This window comes from Papio anubis, chromosome X (genome assembly GCF_008728515.1).
Source record: "Papio anubis isolate 15944 chromosome X, Panubis1.0, whole genome shotgun sequence".
Classification (NCBI taxonomy): domain Eukaryota; kingdom Metazoa; phylum Chordata; class Mammalia; order Primates; family Cercopithecidae; genus Papio; species Papio anubis.
In genome coordinates, this window is record NC_044996.1 from 100,896,653 (window position 1) to 100,917,830 (window position 21,178).

General features: G+C 41.0%; 1 protein-coding gene across 1 annotated transcript; it reads left to right on the plus strand.

Moving 5' to 3' along the window:
* Positions 1-1,475: 1,475 nt before the first annotated feature.
* Positions 1,476-20,687, plus strand: FUNDC1 (FUN14 domain containing 1). Its single transcript, XM_003917610.4, has 5 exons — positions 1,476-1,667; positions 2,369-2,525; positions 6,700-6,775; positions 16,843-16,971; positions 20,048-20,687. The coding sequence occupies exons 1-5, from the start codon at positions 1,640-1,642 to the stop codon at positions 20,123-20,125; spliced, it is 468 nt and encodes a 155-aa protein (XP_003917659.1). The 5' UTR covers positions 1,476-1,639; the 3' UTR covers positions 20,126-20,687.
* The last annotated feature ends 491 nt before the right edge of the window (positions 20,688-21,178 follow it).

Consider the following 21,178-nt stretch of genomic DNA (forward strand, 5'->3'; position numbering starts at 1 on the left):
CGGGCGTGGTGGCACATGCCTGTAATCTCAGCTCCTTGGGATGTTGAGAGACTGAAGCAGGAGAATCACTTGAACTCGGGAGATGGAGGTTGTAGTGAACCAAGATTGCACCATTGCACTCCAGCCTGGGCGACGGAGCGGGATTCTGTCTCAAACAAGCAAAAGAATGACACTAAAAAATTATGTCCTCTTGCCAGGTCAGGAATTACGAGGTTTCTAGGCCCTTCTTTACTTCCTTTGGATTTCTGGCAGGAAATCAAGAGAGAGAGCAAGTAAACAGATTCCAATTTCCAGCAGCAGGGCATTAGAAAAATTTTGGTCCTTTTGTGAGCCCTTGCGCCCTTAGAAAAGTATGGCTTGAAACAGGGTTTCTCTTATCTTTTACAAGCCTCTTTCCTCAAGCATTGGAATTCTGGTAGAGTGTTCAAAATACTGTTAAAAAATTATTCTGACAGTGTGGAAGTGATGGGCCTGACAAAAAAACTATGGGACACTTCTTAAAATGGTAAGGAAGACTTTGTTCATGACTATTGCAATAGGTGTCAAAACTATTGCAATATAGCCCTGCATGGTGGCTCGCATCTGTAATTCCAGCACTTTGGGATGCAGAGGCAGGAAGACTGCTTGAGCCCAGAAGTTCAAGACCAGCCTGGGCAACACAGGGATACCTAGTCTCCACAAAATATAAAAATAAATTAGCCAGGAGTGGTGATGCACGCCTGGAGTCCCAGCTACTCTGGAAGCTGAGGTGGGCTGATCTCTTGGGCCCAGGAGTTTGAGGCTGCAGTGAGCCATGATCGCGCCACTGCACTCCAGCCTGGTGACAGAGCAATACCCTTTCTTGAAAAACAAAGACTATGGCAATAGGGGTGAGTGATGGGTCTCAACTCTGAATATAGCAGGGAATTTATAGTAAATGATCAGAGTGAATGGATCAATGGGTGGAAGATTACCAAGAGCAGACATGAGGGGTAGAGGTATTCTTGCTAAGTCAATTTAACAGGATTTTTGCTGGTGGCAGAATGATCAGATATCAAGGGTGGGGTTGAGGAATTTGATCGGATATTGAGGATGATTCGATATTAAGGGTGGGGGAGTTCTCACTAAACTGACTTAACTGGATTCTTGCCACAAATGGACTAGGCAGGTCAAAGACGACCCAAGGAGGAGACTCAGTCAAAAACAGCTCAGAGGAGCCTCCTGACTAAAGTTTGGTCAAGAGAGTCTTTGTCAATACCCAGCTGGTTTTCCCTTTGTACCACCATGTAGCGCCCTTCCCCCCATACCTTCAGCCCTTAAGGCTCTTTAAAACAAAATAATCAAATTCAAGTTATGGAAATTCGAGGAGGGGCGGTCCCTCCCCCTTCCTAATTGCGGAAGACAATGGACTACAAGTCCCCTGCGCTCTCGCGGGGCTATGATCCGACCGGCCCTGCCCACATTCCGGAGTCTCGCGCGTGCGCAGAAGGCAGAAGGTCCTGCGCTGAGAGAAGGGGGCGGAGACAGGACTACGCGCCTGGAGTAGGAGGAGGAGGGAAAAAGAGACCATAGATTTCCATCCTTGCCTAGAGCGGCCCTTAAAGTGCCAGGGAGAGGAGGGCGGGCGGGGACCACTCCAGAATTGGCCGCTGGCGGTATCATGGCGACCCGGAACCCCCCTCCCCAAGGTGAGCGGCGAGGGCCTGAAGTGGTATCTGGGACGCGGCTCACAGCTCTCGACCTTGCTCCCATGGCACCTCTTCCTTCCCCTGCCCTAGGATTCTTCGAACTGTATATATTTTTTTAAGGCAGCCCCTTTGAGCACCCCCTCCGAGCTAGACTTTTTCGTCCCCCTCCGGAACTCAAGCGGAGAGCCACCCCCACCCCCAGCACAGCCCTGCCTACCTCCTGCCTTACCTTCACCTCCGGCCCTTTATCTCCATCTTCAAATGTATTATTATTTTCTTTTTTTAAACGTCTAGACTCTAGTGAGTTCGCTGGGCTCCAGACTAGTTATCTCAGAGGAGGACCCCTCCCCACCCCCATTCCTTCCACTGATGAAAATGGACCCTTCTCTGACCTTGACCCTACTAAGATTTGGAGGTTGGGGTGACCCCTCACTACTGTGTCATTTCTGAGTTGGCCCTGGCTTCGTCACCCCAGGCTGGTCCCTGGGCCTTTGGGAAAGCAGATGGGGGTCATTGTTGTAGGGCCCTTTACTCTTGAGGCCCTGGTCTCAGGAATTGAGTTAAGTCAGTAGTTTCCATGTGGGCGTTTTTAGCTGTAGGCCAAAAGTAATGAGTTGTAACAGATATTTAAAAAGATGTATGGGACATTTCTGACTTTTGATTGACTCTACATTTATTTTTTGCATTTTGCTATTTTGAAGAATATGAAAGTGATGACGACTCTTATGAAGTGTTGGATTTAACTGAGTATGCAAGAAGACACCAGTGGTGGAATCGAGTGTTTGGCCACAGTTCGGGACCTATGGTAGAAAAATACTCAGTAGCTACCCAGATTGTAATGGGTGGTGTTACTGGCTGGTGAGAACAACGTCTTTTTCATTAAATTTCATTTCGGGGCCTGACCCTGCTGACCTTTCATACATCGGGAAGAGTCACCGTGCACATGCAGTGGGTCTACACTGTTAATTCTGGAAGAGGCTTTTCTCTGAGTTAAAATTGATGTAATCTACATGCCCAGGCTCCCTGTTGGGTTTTGGCGATCCCCTCCCCCATGCCCACCGCTGTTCCTCTCCTCCCTCCTCATCCTTCTTTTGATTCTTCAGCAAATGTCGTGGATCTGATTCAGTGATAGTAGATAGGAAGAAATATATGAGTTAATTATATGTAAATTTTTACATTTCATTCAGTGCTAACTACTGAAAAAACCTAAGAAACTCCCACGGTAGAACTGGCCTCTAGTATTGTCAGCCCCATACAGAGCAGTGTAAAATGCTCAGTATGAATTATTGGTGATGATACAGATGATTCTGTTTTTTGTGGGCTCGTTCAGATTATGATAACTCTTTGAAAAAGAGCTGTAGAACATTAGTTCTGTGTTGAAATTAAAGGTCTGATTGCTTACTTGGGAATATTGTGGAGTCCATTAAGAAGTGGTTAATAACCATCAGCCTGACCAGTTAACATTTCAGACCACGTGATAACACAATGGCTACTGTGGATCTAATTCTGTTCTTATAATAAAAAGGCTAGCCATATAACAAGGGGGCAGAAACAAATTTGACTGTTTTGAAAATGTTCGTGACTGTAGAGAAATTTTGGAGTTAGTGAGGGTGCTTAACTTGTGCATAAGCATTTTTTCTTAGATTCTCTTTTAAGTTCATCTTACATTGATGTAACTGAAATATTTACATGTTTCCACTTGATAAGTATAACGAGTGTTTTTATTTGTGTTTTACATGCACTTTGGAATAATGACACACTCCTCTATGCCTTTTTGCAAATGCCATTTTATGATAGAAATACTCATTGTCAAGATTCTGTGTTGCAGAGGTGCGGCATTTATTCATGATATGTACTTACTAATGCTGCTGCAGGAAAAAAGCCTGCAATTAGGAGAGAGATGCCTGTCAGGGCCGGGTCATTCAGATGATTCTCCACAGGCAGATAGTTCCTCTAGCCCTGTAATTCAGGGTATGGCTCTCTGCTTAAATAAGCTCACAATTTGGTGCCATGGGTGATTGGTTAATGTCAGTCAGGGCCTAAAGTCCAGTCTTAAAACAGACTCAAAAATAATTGAGAATAGAATTATCAAGTCATTTCATTGTTTCTCCTTGGAGACCAGACTCCTTGTAGATCAAGCCCCATCATTGGCAGAAGTTTGCTCGGAAAGCCTGGAGACAGAGCAGCAGGAGATAGGTTCATTGTAGTGACTGATGCCATCAAGCAATGGCTATACATGCTTGTGGAGCACAGTCCGAGGGACATTGTGGCTGCTGCCTGCCTTTTCTGTTCCCTTTTCTGCGCCTTTGTTGCTGACTCCCCTACTGAGGGGCACATTCTTTATGGTAATACAGTCGTCCCTCAGCATAGGATACCAAAATCTGCAGATGCTTATGTCCCTGATATAAAAAGGCATAGTATTTGCTTATAACCTGTACACTCTCTCGTACACTTTAAATCATCTCTTAATTACTTACAACACCTAATACAATGTAAATGCTATGTAAATACTTGTTATATGGAATTTTAAAAATCCGTGTTACTTTTTATTTTTTTTGTCTTTTTTTTCAAGTTTTGTGCCCTGATTGGTTTAATTGTAGATGCGAAACATAAAGAGAGCTGACTGTGTGTGTATGTGTGTGTATATATATGTATATGTATATATGTGTATACATATATACGCGCATACACGTGTATGTGTATATATGTATATGTATATATGTGTGTGTATATATAGAACCGTGGAGGCCAGGTGTGGTGGCTCATATGTATATATATGTGTGTGTATATATATGTATATATGTGTGTGTATATATATGTGTATATGTGTGTGTATATATGTATGCACACATATATACATATACATATATACATATACACACACACACATTTGGATTATAGCCAGGTGTTGGTCCAGGAGCTGTATAATAGGACTCTAATAATTATACAGGCGATTTGTTGCAATGACTATATTCAGTGTAGTAAATTTTTGCAATTTTCTTAGGATGTAAAACTGATGTGATATTGTGGTGTATATTAAGGAGGAACAGTTAATAGGCACTAACCTAACAAGTTAGCAATTTAGACCAATTCAAGACATGAATAGGAGGCTGAGGAGATTTTATTTAGCTGTAGGTAAGCTGTAGGCTTTTGATCATGACAATTTTTTTTTTTTTTTTTTTTGAGATGGAGTCTTGCCCTGTCACCCAGGCTGGAATGCAATGGCACAATCTCCGCTCACTGCAACCTCCGCCTCCCGGGTTCAAGCGATTCTCCTGTCCCAACCTCCCGAGTAGCTGGGATTACAGGCACGTGCCACCACGCCTGGCTAATTTTTGTATTTTTAGTAGAGACGGGGTTTCACCATGACCTCGTGATCCGCCCACCTCGGCCTCCCAAAGTGCTGGGATTACAGGCGTGAGCCACCGTGCCCGGCCCATGACAAAAAATTAAAACTATTATCAGGATGGGTGATTGCTAGGAGAGATGGGAGGTGTCAAGAACAGTTAGAGGGCCCTTAAGAATGTTCTGGAAGCAAGGTAATGATGACCTTGAGAATGGAAAGGAGAAAACAGTCAAATAACATTTTGGAGATAAAATATATAGAACTGTGGAGGCCAGGTGCGGTGGCTTACACTTGTAATCCCAGCACTTTGGGAGGCCAAGGCGGATGAAATCACCTGAGATCAGGAGTTCAAGAGCAGCCTGGCCAACATTGTGAAACCCCGTCTCTACTAAAAATACAACAATTAGCCGGGTGTGGTGGCGGGTGCCTGTAATCCCAGCTATTTGGGAGGCTGAGGCAGGAAAATTGCTTGAACCCGGGAGGCAGAGGTTGCAGTGAGCCAAGATCATGCCATTGCACTCCAGCCTGGGTGACAGAACGAGCTCCATCTAAAATATAAATAAATAAAATAAAATAACAACAGAAATGTACTCTCTCACAGTTCCGGAGGCTAGAAGTCTGTAATCAGGATGTCAACAGGGTTTGTTCCTTCTTGGAGGCTCAGAGGGAGATATCTGTTTTATGTTTCTCTGCTAGCTTCTGGTGGTTGCCAGCAATCCTTGTCATTCCTTGGCTTGTAAATGTATTATTCCAGTCTCTGCCTCTGTTGTCCTCACATGTCGTCTTCTCTCTGTGTGCGTCCTTATCGGATTAAAGGCCCAACCTGTCCAGTATGATCTCATCTGAACTCATTACATCTGCAGTGACTCTGTTTTAAAATAAGGTCACATTTAGAGGTTTTGGGAAGGATGTGAATTTTAGGGGGGACACCATTCAACCCAGTGCAGAAGGCTAGATTAGAAATACAGGATTCATTTGCACAGTGTGGATCTGGAATGCTGAAGGGAATGTGAGCTCACTGAAGGAGCGAATTAATCATGAAAGAAGTATGAGCTGACACAGGGTAGATGAGACACAAAAAACGTTTAATATAAAAATAGGTAGATCTAGATAAGGAGGCTTTTAGAAATGTGGGCTGAAGTGTAGTCATTGAGTGGAACAACAGCTGGACCTGAAAGGGTAGGAAAGCTTTAAATAGGTAGAGCTAGGCAGAAACCCCTAGAAGCAGGGAGATTAATAGCTTGAGCAAAGGTGATGACCTATTTGGAAGTTAATGGGGCTGGAGCCGAAGGTGGGGGTCAACCAGGTATAGGGACCATCTTGACTGTATTAAGCAAAACGTCACTTTTATTATGGGAGGTTTCAGCTTATGCAAATGTAGGAGGAGTGTAGTGAACCCCTGAGTACTTGTCGTTATTTTAGTAGCTGCTCTTTTTTTCTATAAATTCCCCTCCTCTTCTCTCTGTCCCTTATTTTGAAGCAAATTTCAGACATTTTAGATTGTGCATTTTTGACTAGCCTATATAACTGAGGGGCTTCTGAGAAGGTTTCTGAGCAGGTAAGGGACGTGATCAAAAGAAATGCGAAGACAGAAGATTTTATTAGGAAAGCAATGAAAAGTAGAAGAGGGAGAGGATTTAGTACATAATTGATTGTTTTCATCTTTTGTTATTTCTTTGATTAAAGGTGTGCAGGATTTCTGTTCCAGAAAGTTGGAAAACTTGCAGCAACTGCAGTAGGTGGTGGCTTTCTTCTTCTTCAGGTATGTCAGAGCTTTAAGCACTTGCCTTTGCTTACATAAAAGGTGGAATTTTTCTTTTAGGCATCAGCTTATGAAAGAGCTACAATGAGTTTGGGAAGCTGACTTTTGTCTTGAAAGATAACGATTTAAATATTTCTGAGTTATTAAGCATAGTTTGATCTCAGCTATTAAAAAGACAGCCATTGCCGGGTGCGTTGGCTCACACCTGTAATCCCAGCACTTTGGGAGGCAGAGGCAGGCAGATCCCTTGAGGTCAGATGTTCAAGACCAGTCTGGCCAACATGGTGAAACCCTGTCTGTACTGAAAATACAAAAATTAAAATTAGCTGGCGTGGTGGCACACGCCTATAGTCCCAGCTACTTGGGAGGCTGAGAATCACTTGAACCCAGGAAGCGGAGGTTGTAGTGAGCCGAGATCGTGCCATTTGCACTCCCACCTGGGCAACAAGAGCGAAACTCTGTTTCCAAAAAAAAAAAAAAAAAAAACCAAAAAAAATCCATAATCTTATATCTGAGGCAGGTAGATTTGAAGTTTTAGTTTTGTTCATATTCTTGTAAGTATAAGATCTACAAATGCTTTGCCATTAGAGGATGTTTATCAGGGCAGTATCTGGCATTCATGTCTGTTTGGCATATATTTTTTCAAAAATATCGTTCCTTGAAGATCAAATATAGTAAATCCAAAAATTGAAAATCTCTAGGAATGAATGTGAGCAACACTTTTAAAGATACAGAGAACTGTCAGTTGTACTAGATTAAAAATGATTGATGTTCATAGCAACCAAAATCTGAATTCAGCACCTAAGCCATCGATCATGTAATAACTAGTATAGTTGCTTTAAGTACAAGGGGACTGGATTTGTATGTATGAAGCACAGATTTTGAGTTGTTCACTGAGCAGCCTTTTAAAAAATATATATGTTTTCTTTCTCTTGGTGACATTATTAGGAATAATTGCTTATTACTTGTGGTAAGAGGTAAAAAAGAACATGATTAATACCTAAATTTAGTTCTTTGGATGAATATGCCAGCATTAGCACAGATGATAATTTTACTTAAGCTGATTTTGACTTGGTTTTATATGGAATCAAGAGCATATTTTATTCCATAGCTATTTTGAAGACTCAGTTGTCATTTCTGTTAGTGTAAAAGGGTACTGGACTGAAGCAGAGTTTCCTAAAATGTTCACAGAATGGAGAGAAATGTATATTTTAATCCACTCTGCATGTCAGTTTTTCAGAAGTCCATTTCAGTTCACTCAATATGCACCATTCAAATCCACATTTTGTCATTGCCACCTCCCACTTTTCTGCATTTAGTCCACACATTCTTTGAAGTTTTTAAGGCAGAACAACATAGGATCTGTCTGCATCAAACCAGTTTTTCCCACAAATATGACTAACCTTGAAAACTCAGTAGAAGGAAAGTGAAAGGGGAAATAAAGTAACAAATGGCTTTTAGGCTAATTGCCTAATATTCTTTAGGCCCACTTTCATATTTTGGTGACCTTTCTTATATTTAAAGATAAATATTAGTTTATTTAGAACTTAAAGCTTTTCTAGCAACAATATTAAGTGTTTTCCAATAGATATTTATTACACTGCCGTCTTAAAGTACACAATCTCTTCGTTTTAAGTTTTTGGAGTTACACATGCTTATAATTCAAAGGGCCAAGTAGTTGTGCAAGGCTTGTTACAGGTTAGTGTAATCCTCCACCTCTCTCACTACCCCCGTTTTTCCATCCCCTGAGACATCCACTTTGAACTCTTAACTGATTCTTAAGGTAGTTATCTCTTTTTCCCTAAACAAGTTAATTGGACATTTCTTGATCTTTCAGTTTTAGGTGTGAACTATTGGCTTCCCATTATGGAATAGGAAAATTTAGCTGCCATTTATTGAACTGTTTTATTTTCCCTACACTTCTCCCCCCAATCTCACGTACCTGAATACTTTCTTCCCTCTCCCTCGATCGTCTAAGTGTAGTTACTTCCCTTTTTTCATAATTGTGTTAGATCATTCATTACATGGAGTTCACTGAGACTGATTACTTAAGAGTTCACTGAACTTCTTGAACCTGTGAATTTATGTCTTTAATCATATTTGGGAAGGTTTTGGCCATTATTTTTACTAGGAAGTTTGGGATTTTTTGTTGTTGTTTTGAGACAGAGTCTCGCTCTGTCGCCCAGGCTAGAGTGCAGTGGCACAATCTTGGCTCACTGCAACCTCCGCCTCCCTGGGTTCAAGCGATTTTCCTGCCTCAGCCTCCCGAGTAGCTGGGTTTAGAGGAACCTGCCACCGCGCCCGGCTAAGTTTTGTATTTTTAGTAGAGACGGGGTTTCACCATGTTGGCCAGGCTGGTCTCAAACTCCTGACCTCAGGCAATCTGCCAGCCTCAGCCTCTCAAAGTGCTGGGATTACAGGTGTGAGCCACCGCGCCCAGCCAGGACTTTTTCTTTTTCTTTTCTTTTTTTTTCGCTCTGTCTCCCAGGCTGGAGTGCAGTGGCACGATCTCAGCTCACTGCAAGCTTCGCCTCCCGGGTTCATGCCATTCTCCTGCCTCAGCCTTCTGAGTAGCTGGGACTACAGGTGCCCGCCACCATGCCCAGCTAACTTTTTGTATTTTTTTAGTAGAGACAGGGTTTCACCATGTTAGCCAGGATGGTCTTGATCTCCTGACCTCGTGATCTGCCTGCCTTGGCCTCCCAAAGTGCTGGGATTACAGGTGTGAGCCACCACGCCTGGCCCAGGATTATTTCTTTAGACAACTACTAGTTGTGAAAATCATCTTTCATTGTCATATGTATCAAATAGTTCATCAGTTTAACCTTCTGGGCCAACTTGGTCCCAGAGTCATCTGTCCTGTTTGCTTTCTAGGCCTGGTATACAGCTCTTACCCTGGGATCTCTCTTCAATACCTTCTGGATATTCCCTTTGTTTTTGTTTTGGGTTGTTTCCTATATGTTATGTCTTTTGTTTGTTTGTTTGTTTTTTGAGACAGTCTTGCTCTGTTGCCCAGGCTAGAGTGCAGTGGTGCAGTCTCACTCACTATAAACTCTGCCTCCTGGGCTCAAGGGAATCCTCCTGCCTCAGCCTCCCAAGTAGCTGGGACTACAGGCGTGTGCCACCATGCCCAGCTAATTTTTGTATTTTTGAATAATAGGTCTTGCTATGTTGCCCAGGCTGGTCTCGAACTCCTGGGCTCAAGCATTCCACCCGCCTTGGCCTCCCAAAGTGTTGGGATTACAGGCGTGAGCCACTGCACCTGGCCTATCCTATGTCTTGATGTAGTCTCTTATTTTGGTGGACACATCCTCCAATAGCTTTCGTAGAAAATGAGAATGGGAACTATAGTTTTTGAGACTTTGCATGTCTGAAAATTTCTTCATTTTATCCTCACATTTGTTTGATAATTTATTAATAGCTGGGTTTAGATATTGCTCCATTGTCTTCTGACTTCCAATGATGCTGTTAAAAGTCTAAAGTAATTCTAATTTCTGAACCTTTACATGTGTGGGTTTTTTTTTTTTTTTTCCCTTTCAATAAATGCTTATGGGATTTTCTTTTGTCCTCAGTATTCTGATTTTTCCCAGTGATGTGCCTTCCTTTGGGCCTATTTTCATCCACTGTGCTGGAAACTCAAGGGGCCCTTTCAGTTTGGAGAAATTTTCTTTATATTTATTCAGTTAGTGATATCCTGCTCTTTAATTTTCCCATCTTTTTTTCTGTGGTTCCCATTAAATGTATCTCCTGGACCAGTTGTCTAATTTTTCTTTATTTATTTATTTTACAGTTTTAGACTTATTTTTTGTTTTTTTTTAAATATAGATGAGGTCTTGCTGTGTTGCCCAGGCTGGTCTCAAGCAATCCTCCTGCCTTGGCCTCCCAAAATGTTGGGATTACAGGCATGAACCACTGTGCTTGGCCTAATAATCTTTTTTTTTTCTTTCTTTCTTAGATTTGGCAGAACACTAATAATCTTTTCAGTTTTCCACTTTCATTGGTCTATTTTCTGAGAGATTTCTTCAACCTCAACAAGAGTCTCACTCTGTTTGCCTGGGCTGGAGTGCAGTGGTGTGATCTTGGCTCACTACAGCCTTGACCTCCCAAGCTTAGGTGATTTCTCCACCCCAGCTTCCCAAGTAGCTGGGACTACAGGCATGCGCCACCATGCCTGGCTAATTTTTTGTATTTTCAGTAGAGATGGAGTTTTGCTGTGTTGCCCAGGCTGGTCTTGAACTCCTGAGCTTGAGCAGTCCACCCACCTTGGCCTCCCAAAGTGCTGGGATTACAGATGTGAGCCACCATGCCCAGCTGTTGTTCTTTTAATGTGACTTTAGCATTCTGTTCCTTGCTTTTCCTTCATGGATGCAGTGAGCAGTATCTTTTTTTAAATTTTTTAGTGGCTAATATTTGGATACTTTTTTTTTTAAGAGATTGGTGGGATGTATTTATTATGTGTGATTTGTCCTCCCCTAACCCATTGTTTCAACCAATGCAATGGTTAGAAGACAGTCCCTTCAATAAGACTTTTAGGAACACATCATATTACTGGAGCACTAACATTCTTGGAAACCATTTTAATTGCATATCTATAGACCAGGAAGGTTTGTGAGAGATGGTATAGTTGAATGTCTTCTCTAATTCGAAGATAGAAGGTTCTTAGAAAGAGGCGGAGAGTGAAAGTTTTCCTTAAATCACCAGATGCTAGTTCGAAGTGACTGCCTTAATAGACTGCAGGTTCAGAGTGTTGATCCAAATAGTCTGTCCTACAAGCAATTCTTAGCATCTACACAGAATGTTCATCTAGCAGTTTATTTTTTCAGCTTTACAAACAACTCTGCAGTGACTAGCCATTTATATACATCTTTGCACACTTGTCTAAGACAAAGCAAAAATATATTTAGGCCAGACGTGGTGGCTCACGCCTGTAATCCCAGCACTTTGGGAGGCCGAGGCGGGCGGATCACCTGAGGTCAGGAGTTCGAGACCAGCCTGGCCAACAAGGTGAAACCCCATCTCTACTAAAAGTACAAAATTAGCCAGGCATGGTGGTGCATGCCTGTAATCCCAGCTACTCGGGAGGCTGAGGCAGGAACATCACTTGAACCTGGGAGTCAGAGGTTGCAGTGAGCCGAGATCATGCCATTATATGCCAGCATGGGTGACAAGAGCGAAACGCTGTCTCAAAAAAAAAATATATATATATATATATATGTATACACATACATACACATATACATATTTAAGCCTCTTGATTGTCAAGCAGCCTTCCAGAAAATATTCCTTTTATCCCCATATGAGAGGATCCACCAGCTTTTCCCCCTTTGTTTTTTTTTTTTTTTTTTTTTTTCTGAGACAGAGTTTCACTCTGTTGCCCAGGCTGGGGTGCAAGTGGCATGATCTCGGCTTACGGCAGCCTCTGTCTCCCAGGTTCAAGTGATTCTCATGCCTTAGCCTCCCAAGTAATTGCAATTACAGGCGCACGCCAATTACAGGTGCACACCACCGTCTGGCTAATTTTTGTATTTTCAGTAGAGACGGGGTTTCACCATGTTGGCCAGGCTGGTCTTGAACTCTTGGCCTCAAGTGATCTGCCCTCCTCGGCCTCCCGAAGTGCTGGGATTACAGGCATGAGCCACCACGCTTGGCCTCATACTGTACTCTTTGGAAGGGAGTCACTGTGTATAGCCCACATTTCAGGAATGTGATTGTGCTCCACCTTTCTGAAGGCAGAGTAGCTACATAAATTATTTAGAAATAGTCTGTTGGAAGGTTTGTCTCTTCTTTTATTTATTCAGTCATTTATTTATATCAATATGGACTCATGGATATTTATTTTATACTTTGGTTTATAATCTAATGCTCTTTTATTGCTCAAATTTTGCCAGCTTTGGCCATTAAGCGCTCTTTCAGTTGTGCATTATCTTTTTTAATCTCTCTGAGGACGTAAATGATCAAGCTTCTTTGGGTGTGTATGTGTGTGTGTTTTAAGTTTCTTCCTACCAAGTCCCTGTTTGTCTAAGGTGTTTTGTTTCCCGTCCCCCCACTTTTTCCTGCTTGTTTATTTTGGTTTCTAGTTTTCAAGTTAAAGGCCTTCCTCCATGTCTGATGATCCTTGGTTGTCTGCTCATATTTAAGAATTGAGCTCTAAAAGTTGATGGAAAGCTCTAAACGATATGGACGTGTGGGGCTTTCCCTTCTCTGGGAAATCTGACCAGTTCAAGAAAAATGATTTAAAGATAAGGAGTTGGGGGTGGGCGAATTTCTCGCAGTGAAACAGCCAGGTTAGATCAGCATATGGTGAAGTTCACAAGCAAAAAGCCCCATCTACCTGTTTTGAGCTTTCTGGCCGACATGAATCTATCTGAAAGCCTGGTGTGTGTGTGTGTGTGTGTGTGTGTGTGTGTGTGTGTGTGTGTTTTTTCTGGAAGCAGTCTCACTCTCTGGCCCAGGCTGGAGTGCAGTGGTGTGACCATGGGTCACTCCAGCCTTGAACTCCTGAGGCTCAAACGGTCCTCCCACTTCAGCCTCTCAAGTAGCTGGGACTACAGGTGCATGCCACCATGCCTGGCTAATTTTTGTATTTTTTGTAGAGACAGAATTTCGCCATATAGCCCAGACTGGTCTCAAACTCCTGGGCTCAAGCAGTCAGCCTGCTTCACCCTCCCAAAGTGTTGAAATTATGGGCATGAGCAACCGAGCCTGGCCTCTGGCATTATTATTTATTTATTTATTTATTTATTTATTTATTTATTTATTTTTGAGACAGTCTCCCTGTCACCCAGGCTGGAATGCAGTGGCGGGATCTCGGCTCACTGTAACCTCTGCCTCCTGGGTTCAAGAACCACCTCCTGATTCTTGTAACTCAGCCTCCTGAGTAGCTGTGATTACAGGTGTGAGCCACCACGCCCAGCTAGTTTTTTGTATTTTTAGTTTCACTGACATAGTTTCACCATGTTGGCACGGCTGATCTCGAACTCCTGGCCTCAAGTGATCTGCCCACCTTGGCCTCCCAAAGTGCTAGGAGTACAGGGGTGAACCACCACGCCCAGCCCCTCTGTCATTATTATTATCATTATTATTATTATTATTATTATTATTATTTTGAGACAGTGTCTCACTCTGTTGCCCAGGCTGGAGTGCAGTGGCGTGTTATCGGCTCACTGCATTCTCTGCCTCCTGGGTTCCAGTGATTCTTTTGCCTCAGCCTTCCAAGTAGCTGGGATTACAGGCATGCGCTACCACGCCCGGCTAATTTTTGCATTTTTAGTGGAGACGGGGTTTCACCATGTTGGCCAGGCTGTTCTTGAACTCCTGGCATCAGGTAATCCGCTTGCCTCGGCCTCCCAAAGTGCTAAGATGACAGGCGTGAGCCACAGAACTCAGCCTGGCATTTTTAAATTTAATTTTATTTTTTTAACTTGGAAGCTTTTATTCTAATGAAAGTACTTCACCTAATCCCGTTAAATATTTTAGTGTTATAGGAAGTCAAATGTTCAAAAAGCAGTCATCACTGTCCCATTCCCTCCCCAGTCTTTTGGCTTGCATTTCCTTGTAGTTGCAGATGAATTTTGTGTGGACAAGACTGAATTGGGTCCTGTATGTATTGGTTGGTTAAGTTGGTTGTACCTGAACCCCACTTGGGGCAGATTGTTTGTCCTTGGTCATCTCTGCACTGGAGTAGGGTGCTCATTTTAGACTGGTATTCTTCGGTTTGATCAGAAGTGTACTTCTCAGCTGGGTGCCGTGGCTCACTGTAATCCCAGCACTTTGGGAGACCAAGGCAGGAGGATGGCTTGAGGCCAAGAGTCCAAGACCAGCCTGGGCAACATAGTGAGACTTCATCTCTCTCTCTCTCTCTTTTTTTTAAGGCATTAATATCTTTAACATCTCAAGGTTTTGCATTTTCCCTGCAAGGGAACAGATTCTCAAGGGAATTTGTTCAGTGATGGTAGATCACTCCAGCATCAAAAATCATTCTCTTGTTAGTAGACATGGTAGGTTGGGCCCTTTGGGATAATCTAGCCCATCCACTTTGTTGCTGAGAGTCATGATTTGAGCCAGGTTGGTTAATACAGCGTTTGAGATTTAGTCTTTATTCATTGTCTTTGTTATCATTTATTTACTATGTCTCATTCATCTGACATTAGTTGGGACTCTAAGGATATAGAGATTCACAGCCCATATGGTCAGTGCTGAGCTAGAAGGGTGTGTTTAGTGCTGAGAGAGCAGAGGGAAGACGCTCTGTCTGCTTGGAGGTGTTAAGGAAGTCTTCTTCCAAAGAGACGTTAGTATCTTTAGCATCTCAGGGTTTTTCATTTTACTTGCAGCTGTTTGACATTTTCCCCCAAAATGTAGAGGATTCTTTAAACTATACAAAATCTTTATCTCAGATAACACTGGGTTTACTAATTATCAGTGACAAATGGCTCTGTAAAAATATTTTCTGTATAGAGTGCTGTTTGTGAGAATTTGTTTCATCTGTCTCATATAAATGGTTTCCTTTATTCATTTGCTCGCGATTGGAGGGTGGATAAGGGGTCTCACCCAGGGAATACAGTTAAGATTTTTTTTTTTCTTTTTTTTAAAATTTCACTACCAGTTTAACTCATGGCATGAAGATTAGCTTTAAAAAAAAAACTTTGTAAATTAAAATGTTAAGTCTTAAAAATGACAGTTGAATTGGGAGTTGATTATGAGTGGTGGCATAGATAATATTTTTGTTCTAACCAAAAAATAAAGCCATATGCATACATAAAATCTTTGTATTTCTCACAAGCTTTGGATTAAGAAGAAATGTTAAGATTCAGCAAAAAATAAAATTCTGCAAAAGCTTCATAGTAATCAACTATTTTGATTACTTAGTGCAAGCCAGTAAGAAGTCTTTTGGATTTGTATGTAGAAAAGGCTCCTTTTCCTAAGGTTCATCATCACCTCCATGCCTGTGACTCAAATTGCTGTATCAAATACTACCAGAAAAAGCCTTCACTTGCCATTTGATTTGATCACCACTATTTTGCTGAGGCTGGAGTTTGAAGTGATAGTGGATGAATAAATACAAGAAGAAATGCAGATAAATAAATTCTTCTATGGAGTCATTCACAGACAAAATAGAACCTAGGATGTCTAGTCAACCTGTTTATGCAAAATCAGATCTTTTTATTATTTAAAGTATTTTCTGTATGGCTAAAAGTCAGTGTGTTCATTCAGGGTGCAAATGGCAAAAAAAAAAAAAAAAAAAGTGATGCACTAAAAAATGACAAAGAAAGCATAAGCTTGACAGAAGTGATTTATAATGGTATATATGGCTATTTTATTATTTGGAGGCATGAGTTACTGGACTGGCTTTGCACACACACTGTTGTTCCTGTTCAGATATTGCAGTCTCTCAGTAGTACCATATGATAATTTTTCTTATGATAGGCATTTAGCTATAGTTTTGTTAAAAGGATTTATAGCATGAAACTTGTGTAGAGCACAGTTTGTTTTATATTCTACTTTCAAAAGCAATTACCAGAAAGTATTCTTAATTTAAGTAAAGAGAGCTATTTAAATACTTAGCAGGCTACTTAAATTTCTTTAGTGATCTAATAACTGATTGGCTTATGATCCCTTATAATTAAAGATCTATTTAATTAAAAGGTATTTTTTAACTAGCTATATAATCTAGATAATCTGTGTATCTTTTTAACTAATTCCCTATTCCAAAAGGTATGACAGAATGATAGTATAGTTAAAAGACAGCTTTTGGAATCATTTTCCCATCATGTACTAAGCACTGTACATCACATCTAAATAATTAGTTACTTACTTATGCTTAATGTCTGTTTTCCCTAACAGACCTGAAGCTTTCTGAGGGTAGGGGCGTATGTCTCCCTTATTCAGTACTTAGCATAGGGTAGGCACTAGTGTCTGTTAAATGAATAAACTCGTGGATAAAAAACAATTTCTTAGCGATAAGTTTTATAGGTTACTAGAACTCTTAAGTGTTTATATATTCTTGGCTATTAGATTAGTCAACAACCTAGTTGGTTTAGTATTGATAATTTTTATTATATTTTTTGCAGATTGCTAGTCATAGTGGCTATGTGCAGATTGACTGGAAGAGAGTTGAAAAAGATGTAAATAAAGCAAAAAGACAGATTAAGAAACGAGCGAACAAAGCAGCACCTGAAATCAACAATTTAATTGAAGAAGTAAGATGATATATAATTTTGACTTTTTTTTTTCTTTTTTCCTTTTTTTGGTTAATGGGTGTCCCTTAGCAGAAAATGTGACCAGGGGGAATTACTGTCTTTTTAAAAAATGGTGTTTTTGGTTATATATCTAGAGTGTTAAGTAAAATTTGAGATCACACCACTACTTAAATCAGTCATTATTATTTTTTTTTTTTGGTGGTTAATATAGATTCCCCTGCCCATCTCTAGCTCGCTTTGATCTTGTTGAAAAACTAAGAACATTCTTTTCAACATACTTCCTCTGCCTTTATAAATGGACATGTACAGGTGTAGTAAAACTTAAAAGTACACTTTTTTTTTTGAGGTAGGATAGTTTGAAAATATATATGTTTTATTAATATGACTAATATATTTTATTAATGTTTTCATGTGTAATTTGGCCCTTTTCTTTTGTACTCTGTTTAAAATGGAATTGAATACTTCCTTGCCTTTGTTTTTGTTTTATCATTTTACCTCCATCAACCTTTTGGTTTGAAAAAACTCAAACCAGTTAAAAAGTTGAAAGACAAATACAGTGAATATCTAAATACCCTTCATCTATTCACCAAATTGTTCACGATTTGCCATGTTTACTTTATCTGGGTGTGGGTGACACACACAAGATAATTTTTTTTTTCCAAACTAAGATGTCATAACTTTTCATCCCTAAATACTTCAGTATGTATCTTCTAAGAGTACAGATATTCTCTTACACAACTGTAAGTCCCCCCCCCTTTTTTTTTTTTTTTAACTACATGGGACCTGCCACTTCAGAAACTTTTTTTTTTTTCCTTTTCTTTTTTGAGACGGGATCTCACCCTGTAGCCCACGCTGGAGTGCAGTGGCGTGATCTTGGCTCACTGCAACCTCCGCCTCCTGGGTTCAAAATTCTCCTACCCCAGCCTCCTGAGTAGCTGGAATTACAGGCATGCACCACCACGCCCAACTAATTTTTTGTATCTTTAGTAGAGAGGGAGCTTCACCATGTTGGCCAGGCTGGCCTCGAACTCCTGACCTCGTGATCCGCCTGCCTCAGTCTCTCAAAGTGTTGGGATTACAGGCGTGAGCCACCGCGCCTGGCCACCTTTTTTTTTTTTAATTTTTTATTTTTGAGACTGGTCTCATTCTATCTCACTGTGTTGCTTAGGCTGGAGTGCAGTGGCATCATCGTGGCTCACTACAGCCTTGACCCCCCGGCTCAAATGATCCTCCCACCTCAGCCTCCCAAGTAGCTAGGACTATAGGTGTGCGTGACCATGCCCAGCTAATTTTTAAAGTTTTAGTAGAGACAAGGTCTTGCTATGTTGCACAGGTCTCGAACTCATGGGCTCAAGCAGTCCTGCCTCGGCCTCCCAGAGTGCTAGGATCACAGGCATGAGCCCCCATGCCTGACCAAATGCCATTATTAATCCAGAAAAAAAAAAAAAATGTAACATGAGACAATAGTATTTCCTTTTTTTGTTTGTTTTTTTGAGACAGGGTCTTGCTCTGTCACCCAGGCTGGAGTGCAATGCTGTGATCACAGCTCACTGCAGCCTCCACCACCTGGGCTCAAGTAATCCTCCCACCTCAGCCTCTCAAGTAGCTGGGACTACAGGTGCATGCCCAGTTACTTTTTATATTTTTGTAGAGACAAGGTTTTGCCATGTTGCTAGGCTGGTCCCAAACTCCTGGGCTCAAGCAGCCTGCCTGCCTCAGCCTTCCAATGTGCTGGGCATTACAGGTGTGAGCCACCACACCCAGCCAGTATTTTCTAGTATATAGTTCATATTAATATTTTTCTACAAAATATCTTTTATGGCTTTTTTTTCCCCCAATTAAGAATTATATGCCAGGTGTAGTAGTTCACTCCTGTAATCCCAGCACTTTGGGAGACTGAGGCAGGAGGATCTCTTGAGCCTAGGAGTTTGAGATTGGCCTGGGTAACAGAGAGAGACCTTGTCTCTATAGAAAATACAAAAATTAGAACATGGTGTCATGCACCTGTCGTCCCAGCTACTTGGGAGGCTGAGGTGGGAGGATTGCTTGAGGCTATAAGTGAGACATGATTGTGCCACTGCACTCCAGACTGACTGACAGAATGAAACCCTGTTCCCACCCGCCCCCCCCAAAAAATTATATATTGTTTTCGGTTATCATGTCTATGAAGTCTCATTTAGTCTTAAATAGTCCTTTCATCTGTTAATTTTATTCCCCCATCTTTCATGGCACTGACGTTTTTGATGCCTCTAGGCAGAATATCCCACAGTCTGGCTTTGTCTGATGGCTTCCTCATGATTTTATTCTGGTTAAACATTTTACCAAAGTGATTTGTTTTGGTTTTGATCCTGTATGTTTTTTTTCTGTTGGCTAAATGGACTATTAATAAATACCATTGTGCCTGCCGTGACAATTTATTAAATAATCTGTGTGAATAACTTGATGGTGGGCCATTTATATCTACTTTACTGGTAGATTTCTTTTTACTTGTGAGATTATTGCTGCCCATGTACTTATCTCAATAGCCAAGGAGCTTACTGGGCATGACTGTGTTCTCTAGGCTCCTTCAATTAGTCAGGGACATTTCTGGGATCTTGCATGCTGTTTGACACCTACAGTAGTAGGTGCACAGGAATTTTGGCTGAATATTTGTTGAATTGAGGAAAATAGCTGAAACTGCTACTTGGCTCTGGATTCAGTAAGAATTTTTTTTTTTAATGTGCATCTTTTTATTGTGGTAAAATAGATATACAAAAAAAAATTTACCAGTTTAACCATTTTTAAGCGTACGGTTCAGTGGCATTAAGCATATTCACATTTTTCTGCAATCATTAGCACTATCTATTTCCAGAACTTTTTCGTCATCCTAAACTCTGTGCCCATTAAACACTAATTTTCAGTTTGCCTCTCTCCCCAGCTCTTAATGATCTGTATTCTGCTTTCTGACTGCTCATATGAGCAGAATTATGTAATATTTGTCCTTTATTGTCTGCCTTATTTCACTTTGCATAATGTTTTCAAGGTTCATCCCTGTTGTAGCATAATTAAGAGTGTTTTTGTTTAAACTTTGTTTCAGGCAACAGAATTTATCAAGCAGAACATTGTGATATCCAGTGGATTTGTGGGAGGATTTTTGCTCGGACTTGCATCTTAAGGACATGAATATTCTCCCATAGTGGATTCAACTATGAGAAGAGAAGTGGCAGCAATAAGGCAGTCTCTCAAGTCATGCTGCCAGAGTCTCTAGGGCAAGGAGAAACAACTAGCTGGACAATACTCAATTCACAACTTAGCATTTTGCCATCTGAAGCTTGGCAAACTAGTATCTGCTGTAAAATAACCTGTATGGTATGTGAACCATAGTATTCCTGAGCAAAACATGGCTTTCACCGCTTTGTAAAAATTTGCATCTGTTTAGAAACTAGCCTATAAAAGATCACCATTGGATGTAGATATGGAGAGAAAAGAAATATGTTGGGTTTATTGCTTAGTGAAATCTTTTCTTTTTATTTAAATAAAATGTTCATTGTGTTTTATGGTATGTGTCCATAATTTAAAATTTGTATTATAGTTTCAGTATTAAGGCTGACTTTTTTTTTTTTTTTTTCCTAGATATGTTTCCAATAAGTTAAAAAACTGTAATACTCTTTTGTGGAAAGCTTTAGAAATGATATAATTATTAAAGATATTAAACAGACTCTGCTGATGTAATATGATACCAATTTTTATGTTGTTTTTTCCTGGAGTTATTACTTTGTTATAAATGTAATAATTGTACATTTCTTTTCTTTTTTTTTTGCTTTTTGGCTGGTTGAGACAGAGTCTTGCTCTGTCACCCAGGCTAGAGTGCAGTGGCACGATCTTGGCTCACTGCAACCTCCGCCTCCCAGGTTCAAGCAATTCTTGTGCCTCAGCCTGCCAAGTAGCTGGGAGTACAGGCACTTACCACCACACTTGGCTAATTTTTGTATTTTTCGTAGAGATGAAGTTTCTCCATGTTGGCCAGGCTGGTCTTGAACCCCTGACCTCGGGTGATCCGCCCACCTTGGCCGCCCAGAGTGCTGGGATTACAGGCTTGAACCACTGTGCCCAGCCATAACTGTACATTTCAAAAAGGCTCTTCTAAGGAAATACTACAACATATCTAAAGCTCTTTTTTCTTTTTTGATGTCTGTAATTTTAAAAGTATCTTTTTATATGTAAGCTT